This window comes from Eriocheir sinensis, chromosome 34, assembly GCF_024679095.1.
Source record: "Eriocheir sinensis breed Jianghai 21 chromosome 34, ASM2467909v1, whole genome shotgun sequence".
NCBI lineage: Eukaryota > Metazoa > Arthropoda > Malacostraca > Decapoda > Varunidae > Eriocheir > Eriocheir sinensis.
In genome coordinates, this window is record NC_066542.1 from 9,747,163 (window position 1) to 9,757,162 (window position 10,000).

General features: G+C 44.4%; 1 protein-coding gene across 9 annotated transcripts in view; it reads right to left on the bottom strand.

Moving 5' to 3' along the window:
- The window catches only part of LOC127007035 (uncharacterized), a 167,387-nt gene extending 161,519 nt beyond the window's left edge, over window positions 1–5,868 (bottom strand). For all 9 annotated transcript variants that reach the window (XM_050877538.1, XM_050877536.1, XM_050877535.1 and 6 more), the window contains exons 1-2: window positions 5,288–5,868; window positions 2,803–3,115 (exon numbers count right to left, since the gene is read on the bottom strand). In XM_050877538.1, coding sequence (XP_050733495.1) covers window positions 2,803–3,115; window positions 5,288–5,660 — 686 coding nt within the window. In that variant the 5' untranslated portion in view covers window positions 5,661–5,868. The remainder of the gene's footprint in view (window positions 1–2,802; window positions 3,116–5,287) is intronic.
- Between the last annotated feature and the right edge of the window lie 4,132 nt (window positions 5,869–10,000).

Consider the following 10,000-nt stretch of genomic DNA (forward strand, 5'->3'; position numbering starts at 1 on the left):
ATTCTCGTCTGACTTAAGGCTTTCCACCCCTCCTTTCCCTCATTCCCTTTTCTTCACTAACGTTTCCCCTTGTCTTCCTCCTCCTATTCGTTTCTTCTCTTCCTCTTCATTCCTTTTGTGCTTTCCTTTCCTTCCTCATATCCCTTCTCTGTCTTCCTTCCTTTTCTTCCTCTTCCACCCCTCCTTTCCCTCTCTCCCTTTTCTTCACTAACGTTTCCTCTTGTCTTCCTTCTCCTCCTATTCGTTTCTTCTTTCTCTTCATCCCTTCTGTACCTTCCTTTCCTTCCTCCTATCCCTTCTCTGTCTTTCTTCCTTTTCTTCCTCTTCCACCCCTCCTTTCCCTCTCTCCCTTATCTTCACTAACGTTTCCTCTTGTCTTCCTTCTCCTCCTATTCGTTTCTTCTTTCTCTTCATCCCTTCTGTACCTTCCTTTCCTTCCTCTTATTCCTTCTCTGCCATCCTTCCTTTTCTCCCTCTCGTCGGACTTAAGGCTTTCCACCCCTCCTTTCTCTCTCTCCCTTATCCTCACTAACGTTTCCTCTTGTCTTGTATGTTGAGAGTGCGTTAGACCATTGCATCAACGAACGAAAAACTATGTCAAGAGAGTGTGTCAGAGCATATCCTAACCTGTAAGCTGCAACAAATAACCTCCACACTGGGCTATTTTTGCGCTGGTGACACAGACCCACAAATAGCCCAAACCTGCATCCGTAAGTGGGTCAGATTGTGAAGCAAGGCATCACCTGTCAACCCCTCCCACCACCCCTTGAGTCACCCACTTGATGCCATGACGGAGGCTGCGAAGGTTAAGTTTTGACGAGAATAGACGCAGAGAAAAATGGCTAGCTTGAAAAAAATAACGCACTCAACTGGTAACACATAACCACTGAGTATTCTACGACCTTTGAACGAAAAAAATACACTACTTAAAATTCTGGAAATAGAAGGACGACTAAATTAAAGACCTTCAATCTTCCGTATTAGAAATGCAATAGAAATAAAATGACATTGAAAAATATCGCATTAAACGGATTAAACGTTGTGTGCGTGTGTGTGTGTGTGTGTGTGTGTGTGTGTGTGTGTGTCCGACCCGCCCCCTCCCCGCTAAGCAATAATTACGTGTATTTACAAACGGGTGCTGGAAAGGTCACATTTTCGCGAAGCCTTCGAGCCCCGCCATCAGCGCGCTTTTTTCTTTTTACAGTATAAGAAGCTGTTCATGGGGGGAAAAACTAATGAAAAAAAAGCCCGCCATCCGCGCACTTGTCACGTTGCCTCCCCTAATGCTTCCTGGGATGATGATATGAATTGGCCTATTGTTGTTTTGGGAGCCATTGTGACGGCTATTGTTATTGTTATTAGTGAATTGTTATTGTTGCTGTTGTTGTTGTTCTTACTGTTATTATTTTTTTTAGTATTAGCATCTCACAACAAAAGGACACAAAAAAAACGACAGCCACTACTACTACTACTACTACTACTTCTACTACTGGTACTACTACTACTAATATTACTACTCTTAACAACTTCATAACGTTTCAAATTCTTTCCTCTTTTCTTTCGTCTTTTTCTCCGCCATTTCTTCCTTTTCTTATCTCTTTCTTCATTCCATTCATATAATTTCTACAACTCAAATTCTACCTTACTTTTCTCTTATATAATTCTTTTTAACTACATATTTCTCCTCGTTCTTTTTCTCTGTCTCCTCTTGCTACACTTTCTCCTTTTCATTCAACAGCCCTTCCTCCTCTTTTCAATCCTTTTCTTTTTCTTCTTTATTTCTTTAACTGTTATATTTCTCCTCGTCCTTCTCCTCTTGGTCTTCTTTCTCCTCATTCTACAACCCTTCCTCCTCTTTTCAATCCTTTTCTTTTTCTTCTTTATTTCTTTAACTTCTATATTTCTCCTCGTTCGTTTTCTCCTTCTCGTCTTGCTCCTCTTTCTCCTTCTCATTCTACCACCCTTACACCTCTTTTTAAATCCTTTTCTTCTTCCTCTTGTACGTTCTTCCTGTCCCCCTCTTTCCAATTTGCTTCAGTGTCCCTTTCTTGTTCCGTTCTTTCTCTGTTTCCGGTATTTGTCTTTCATTCCCACACCCTCGTTTTCCTTTCCTTAACTCTATCCCATTTTCTTTCTTTCTTCTCTCTCTCGCCTCTCTCTTTTCTCTCTCTCTCTCTCTCTCTCTCTCTCTCTCTCTCTCTCTCTCTCTCTCTCTCTCTCTCTCTCTCTCTCTCTCTCTCTCTCTCTCTCTCTCTCTCTCTCTCTCTCTCTCTCTCTCTCTCTCTCTACTCCTTTTCTGTCTTTTTCCTTCTCTTTTCTCTCAATATATCTTAATTTCTTTCCTCTTCTCTTTCTCCTTCATCTCATTTTCTTTCTTTCTCTCTCTCTTTCCTTTTTCTCTCTCTCTCTCTCTCTCTCTCTCTCTCTCTCTCTCTCTCTCTCTCTCTCTCTCTCTCTCTCTCTCTCTCTCTCTCTCTCTCTCTCTCTCTCTCTCTCTCTCTCTCTCTCTCTCTCTCTCAATATATCTTCATTTCTTTTGTCTTATCTTCCTCCTTCATCTTCATCTTCTTCCTCGACACTTTTCTTTCAACTTAACTTCTTTATCCTTTTTTATGTTTTCTTATTTTACTCCTCCTGCTCCTCGCCTTACTCTTCCTCTTCCTCCTCCTCCTCCTCTTACTCTTACTTTTCCTCCTCCTCCTTCTCCTCTTACTCTTCCTCTTCCTCCTCCTCCTCCTCCTCTTACTCTTCTTCCTCCTCCTTCTCCTCTTCCTCTTCCTCCTCCTCCTCTTCTTCACTTACCTGTCACTAATAAGCCGCTGAAGAAGGTGAGCCACGGCAGGTGAGGTGACGGCAGCCAGGTGACCAGATGCGCCTCCTCCTCCTCCTCTTCCTCCTCCACACGCCCGCTCCGCCTCCTCCCACGTTGCCACTTCCTCCACTAGCCGAAAACACCTCCCGTCCTCCTCCACCCAATCCTCTCCACATGTTCCTCCTCCAGTTTGTGTTTCCATTGCTAAGTTGTTGTTTCCTCCTCTTCCTCCTCCTCCTTCTTCTCTTCTTGTCTCTTCCTCTCTCCTCGTGTTCGTGTCTTCGTCATTTCTCCTCCTCGTTTCTGTAATGAGAGTGTGTGTGGAGAGAGAGAGAGAGAGAGAGAGAGAGAGAGAGAGAGAGAGAGAGAGAGAGAGAGAGAGAGAGAGTGTGTGTGTGAGTGTGTGTGTGTGTGTGTGTGTGTGTGTGTGTGTGTGTGTGTGTGTGTGTGTGTGTGTGTGTGAGACATATTGTGCCAGACCTAAGAGCAACACACACACACACACACACACACACACACACACACACACACACACACACACACACACACATGGGTGGATGGGGGTGGAGCATGGTGTGGAATATACATTAATGGGTTTTAAGTTCTTGTACATTATGGAGAGCTTCCCTTCCCCTCCCTTCCTCCCTCCCTTCCTTACCTTCACTTTCTATCCTCCCCCTACCCTCTCCCCATCCCTCCCTTCCCTTCCCTTCCTCTCCCTTTCCTTACCCCGTCCATTAACGTCTCTCTCTTATACTTCCCTTCCCTCCCCATTCTCCTCTCCCTTCTATTCTTCCTTTCCCATCTCTCTCCCTTCATTTTCCACCCCTCCTTTCCCTCTCTCCCTTCTCACTATCGTTCCCTCTTCTCTTTCCCATTTCAATTCCTTCCCTTCCTCTCCATCCCTTACCCCATTCCTCCCTCACCTTCACTTGCTATCCTCCCCCTCCCCTCTCCTCTTCCTCCTCTTCCCTTCCCTTCCCTTTCCTTACCCTAAACATTAACGTCTTCCCCTTCTACTTCCCCTCGCTTTCACTTATCCTTCCCTTCCCATTTATCTACTTTCATTTTCTATCTCCATTACCTTCACTATAATTTCATCTCTTTCCTCTACAGTTTCCTTACCTTACTTTACCTCCATTCCCTCCCAAGCTTCCTTACCTATACTATAATTTCCAAACCTCTTTCCTATACAATTCCCTTACCTTACTCAACCTCATTTCCTTCCCCTTTCTCTAATTGATTCCCCTCCCCTTCCCTCACTTTCCCTATGCATTATTCAACGTCTCTAAAATTTGCCTTCATTTTCCCTTCTCTCCTTTCATTACCCTTTTCTTCTCCCACCCCTTCCTTTCTTCCCTTCCCTTCCTCTTTCTCTTTATAATTCTCCTTCCTTTCCTTTACTTTCGCTATGCATTACTTAACTCCTCTCATATTTCCCTTCTCTCCTCTCATTTCCCTTTTCTCCTCCTCCCCTACCTTTCTTCCCTTCCCCTCCCTTCCTCTTTATAATTCCCTTTCCTTTCCTTTACTTTCGCTATGCATTATTTAACTCTTATATTTCCCTTCACTCCTCTCATTACCCTTTTCTCCTCCTCCCTTCCCTTCCCTTCCCTTCCCTTCCTTCCCCTCCCCTCCGATCAGCTTTCCTAAACATTAACGCCCTCCTCTCATGTTTCCCCTCTCTTCCCCTCCCTCCCCTCTTTCCCTCGTTGCCCCCTCTCTTCTCTTATTCCTCCCTTAAACACCACTTTCCCTAATCTTTCTTTTCTCCCTTCCACCTTTCATCATTCCTTTCCGTTCTTTCATTCCTCCTTCATCCTACTTATCTCTCTTCTTTCTTTCCTCAGCTATCTTATATATTTTTTTCTGGTTCTTTCTTTCTATCGTCTTTCTAATTGTTTTTTTTTTAGTTCCGCTTTTGTTTTTGTTTTATCCAAAATCATACGTTTTTCTCCCTATTTTTTTCATTTTTTTCTATTCCCATCCTTATGTTTTCTTTTCCAAAAAATATTGTGGGGAATTTTGCTCTGCCCTTCACTTCCCTTCCCCTTCCTTTCCTTTCCTTTTTTTTCTTTTTTTCCTGCTCCTTTACCTTCCTGTCTGTCTTGTTTTGCTTTCCTGTTCCCTTCCTTTCACTTCCCTTTCTTTCCCTTTCCTTTCCTTCTCTTATTTCCTTTCCTTTCCTTTCCTTTCCTTCCCTTTCCTTTTCTTTCCTTCCCTTTCCTTCCCTTCCTTCCCTTTCCTTTCCTTTCCTTCCATTTCCTTCCTTTCCCTCCCTTCCCTTTCCTTCCATTCCTTTCCCTTCCCTTCTTCTAATTTTCACTCCTCTCCTTCCCTATCTACCATACCATACTCTTCCCTAACCCTTTCTTCCTCATCCCCTTTCTCCTTTTTCTCACTAACACTCCTACCTACCTCTTCATTTCTCCTCCTCCTCCTCCTCCTCCTCCTCCTCTTTCTCCTCCTCCTTACCTGTTTCCTCTTCCTGACAGGACACCCACGAGGAGAGAGAGTCTGTTATCTCCACCACAGAAGACTTGCAGCCTCCTCTTCCTCCTCCTCCTTCCCTGTGTCTCTCCGTCTCTTTCATCTTCCTCGAGTGAGTCGCTTGGATTCCCTCATGATCGTTCTTTTCTTCCTCCTCTTCCACCTCTTTTTCCTCCACTTTCTCTTTCCTCCGCTCCTCGTCCTCGTCCTCCTCCTCTTCCTTTGGTAATTCCTGGAAACGACTAGCTTGTCCTTCTTGTTGTCGTTGTTGCTGTTGTTGTTGCTGGGAATCGAACCGGGGATGCTGGTGTTGGTGGTGATGGTGATGAGCTTTCTCCTCCTCCCCCTCCATCATCATCACGGTTACCTCCTTCACCTCCACTTCCTTAACCTCCTCCTCCTTCAACTCCACTTCCTTCCCCTTCTCCTCCTCCTCCTCCTCTTCCGCGTGATGGTGTTGTTTCTGGTGGTGGTGACGAGGCGTGTGTTGTGGTGATGGTGGTGGTGGTTGTGGTGTTGGAGAGGTCAAGGAGGTTTGGTAGTGGTGGTGGTGGTGGTGATGGTGGTGGTGGTAATGTAAGCAGGTGAGAATCCAATTAAATAAGCAGGTGTAAGTGTTTTTTTTTCCCCGCCTCGCCACATTCCTCCGAGGTAATTTTATCTGTTGAATAAATTGAATGTGTGTGTGTGTTTGGTTATTTGTTTGTTTGTTTGTTTGTTTGTTTGTTTGTTTGTTTGTGTGTGTGTGTGTGTGTGTGTGTGTGTGTGTGTGTGTGTGTGTGTGTGTGTGTGTGTGTGTGTGTGTGTGTGCTCATAAACACACACACACACACACACACACACACACACACACACACACACACACACACACACACACATTCACTTCCTTTTTTACTAACACAACGGTAAGCATGATGAGAGAGAGAGGAAGAAAGGAGGGAAAAAAACAAGACAGGGAGAGGAGGGAAAGAAGAGGAAGAAGAGGGAAGGTAAAAAGCGTAGAGAGAGCGGTGGCAAAGACCTTGGCAACACTGTCCCGCCCTGTGTCACGCGAGCTACCTGGGAGGCACAGTGGCATTTACCTTCAGCAACCTTGGCCACCTGAGGGAGCGGGGCACAAAGGTTGGTATTATGAGACCCATTTACATCTCACATCAACTATTTCTAGCGTCAAAGAGGGGGTCAATCGGGTTCTAATGAGTGTTTCTGTAGGTTCACGGTACAGAGGAAGGGTCAGACTACCACCAGGGTCATAAAACTACCCCTGGAAATGCCCACAGCTCCTATGAAAGCCTTGTCAAATATGTGAACTTGGGCGATGAAATCTTTTAAAATACGACCCCATATAGTCTCAAAAGTTCCGTCGCCTCAGAATATTAACTATAAAAGTCTCTTGTAGGACTTGTAGGGATTTCCATGGGTAGTTTTTGTGCCCATAATGGTAGTTTGACAGTGAGGATGTTGCGATGGATGTGTGGCGTCACTAGGAAGAACAGAATCAGAAATGTAAGAATCAGAGGAGCAGTGAAGGTGGTGGAGGTGTCGAAGAAGATGCAAGAGGCAAGATTGAGGTGGTACGGGCGTTTTGAGGCGAGATGGAGAAAGTGACGAGAGGAGAATACTGGAAATAGAAGTGCAGGGAAGAAGGAGAGGAAGACCTAAGACGAGATGGAAGGAATGCATAGAAGCAGACATGAGAGAAAAGGGCCTTAACACCAACATAACAGGCGATAGAGGAACGTGGAGGCGGCTCATCAAAAACAGCGACCCCGTATAAAGACGGGTTAATAAGCTGGCGAAGAAGAAGAAGTGGTAGTTTGACAAGGCTTCTGCGCCATGGACGGGAAAACACTCATGAGAACCCGGCTAATCTTCTTTACGGCCTTTGAAAGTAGTCGTAAGGAGAGCCACCCGAGCTTTTGAACATGCGAGTCTGGGTTCCTCCAACGCCTGGCAGCCTTCACCGACCAAAACCAAGTATACCCAGCCTCTCTCCTAATCCTTCCTAGTAACTCCCTGATCTAACAGAGAGGGTGGAGCCGGGTGAACTCTCGTTTGAATCACTTGTGTCAACGGTGGGGGGAATAAGGAAGGGACTCACTCAAACACAGGTAGAGATAAACGACTTTAGAGGATTAATAAACGAGAACCAGGATAAGAGAAGGGTGTTACTGGACGCTGTGCTGGTGGTGGACATTATACACACTTTAAAAGGTAGCGGAACAGTGAAGGTCAAGCGTAGAAAAATCTCCTCTTTCAAGTTAATGATGATATATAGAATAAGTAATGATAAAAAGTAAGTTAGGTTTTGAGATAGAGAATATTAGTGGATGCTTTGTCGGTAGTGGATGTTTTGATAACCTTGAAGGATAACGCAAGAGTGAGCTACCGTACACTGTAGACACTGAAGGATATAAAAAGGGTATACCTCGATAACTAAGGTATAATTTCGAGTAAAAATACCCTTAACCTCACAAATACCCTGTTCAGTCAAGAGTTAAGGTATTTAAGTACAAGTGTATGGATAGAGTGCTAAAGATAATGTCAACGAGTAATGGAAAAGTGGAAATGGAAAGGACTGGAAAATAGAAAGAATTGGAATGGAGGGAAAGGATTGAACGAGAGAGAAAAAAAAGTAAGGAAGAAAATGGAAAACCTCAGAATTTAGCAGAGAGAAGAAAAGTAAAGGGGGAAAGAAGACAAACGCGGAATAGACAAATATCAACAACGAAGAGGGAAAAAAAGTAGGGAAAAAATGGAAGAAAATGGAAGATCTCAAAGTTTAGCAGAGGGAAGAAAAGTAAAGGGGGAAGGAAGACAAACGAGGAATAAAGAAATACCAATAACGAGGAGGAAAAAAAGGAGGAAAAAAGTAAGGAAGAAAATGGAAGATCTCAGAGTTTAACGGAGGGAAGAAAAGAAAAGGGGGAAGGAAGACAAACAAGGAATAGAGAAATACCAATAACGAGGAGGAAAAAAAGGAGGAAAAAAGTAAGGAAGAAAATGGAAGATCTCAAAGTTTAGCAAAGGGAAGAAGAGTAAAGGGGGAAGGAAGACAAACGAAGAAGAGACAAATACCATTAACGGGGAGGAAAAAAAGGAGGAAAAAAGTAAGGAAGAAAATGGAAGATCTCAAAATTTAAGAGGGAAGAAAAATAAAAGTGGAAAGAAGAGAAACGAGGAATAGAAAAATATCAACAACGATGAGGAAAGAAAAGGAGGAAAAAAAGTAAAGAAGAAAATGGAAGATCTCAAAGTTTAGCAAAGGGAAGAAGAGTAAAGGGGGAAGGAAGACAAACGAAGAAGAGACAAATACCAATAACGAGGAGGGAAAAAAAAAGAGGAAAAAACATAAGGAAGAAAATAAAAATGGAAGAGCTCAAAGTTTAGCAGAGGGATGAAAAGTAAAGGTGGAAGGAAGACAAACGAGGAAGACATATACCAATAACGAGGGGGAAAAAAAGGAGGGAAAAAAGGAAGACAGGAGGGAAGAAGGGAGGGAAAGAGGGATCAACTTTCTTCTTAAATTCCGTAAACTTACTTAAACTTACAGAATTTTAAGTGAAACTCTTCCCTCCACCACCACCATCACCACCACCTCCACCACCATCACCACCACCACCATCACCGCTGTCTCATCTTACACACCACAAATTAAATTTCCTAAACATTATCTCTCTCTCTCTCTCTCTCTCTCTCTCTCTCTCTCTCTCTCTCTCTCTCTCTCTCTCTCTCGTCCCCTATACACTAATTCCCCTAAAACACACACACACACACACACACACACACACACACACACACACACACACACACACACTGACGTCATCAATCAAACGCACATGCAGCTTTAGCCTCTGTGTGTGTGTGTGTGTGTGTGTGTGTGTGTAATAGGGAAGAGAGAAAGGGAGGAAGAGAGGAGAGGGAAGGAGAGATAGAGAGTAAAGAAATGGAGGTAAACAGTATGATGAAGGAGAGAAAAAGGGAGGTAAGCAATATGATGGAGAGAAAAAGGGAGGTAAACTATGATGAAGGAGAGAGAGAGAAAAAAAAAGATGTAAAACTGGAAAAGAAATTGAGAGCAGAGGGTGAAGATGGAGGAGAGAGGAAGGGAGAGAAGAGGGAAAGGGAGGGGAGAGAAGGGAGGAAAGGGGCAATGACCTGAGGTAAGAGGAGAGGGGAGAGTAAAAGGTCAAGGAATGGGAAGGAGGAGGAGGAGGAGGAGGAGGAGGAGGAGAGAGGAGAGAGAGAGAGAGAGAGAGGAGGAGAGAGAGAGAGAGAGAGAGAGAGAGAGAGAGAGAGAGAGAGAGAGAGAGAGAGAGAGAGAGAGAGAGAGAGAGAGAGAGAGAGAGAGAGAGAGAGAGAGAGAGAGAGAGAGAAGGGGGGAGGGAGGGAGGGAGGGAGGGAAAAAATAGGTAAGGGAGGAAGGAGAAAAGACAGAAAACGACCAGGATCATGGAATCCAAACAGGAGGGGAAGAGGAGGAGGAGGAGGAGGAGGAGGAGGAGGAGGAGGAGGAGGGCAGGAAAAGCTGGAAGAGAAGGCTGAAAAAAGGGAGGAGGCGGAAGAGGAAGAAGAGGAGGCCAGGAAGAGGAGGGCGTATAAGGAAGAGTATGAGCAGGAGGTCGAAGAAGAGGAGGAAGAGAAGAAAAAGGAGGAAGACAAGGAGAAGGAAGACAACTAATAGGAGGTAGAAGACAA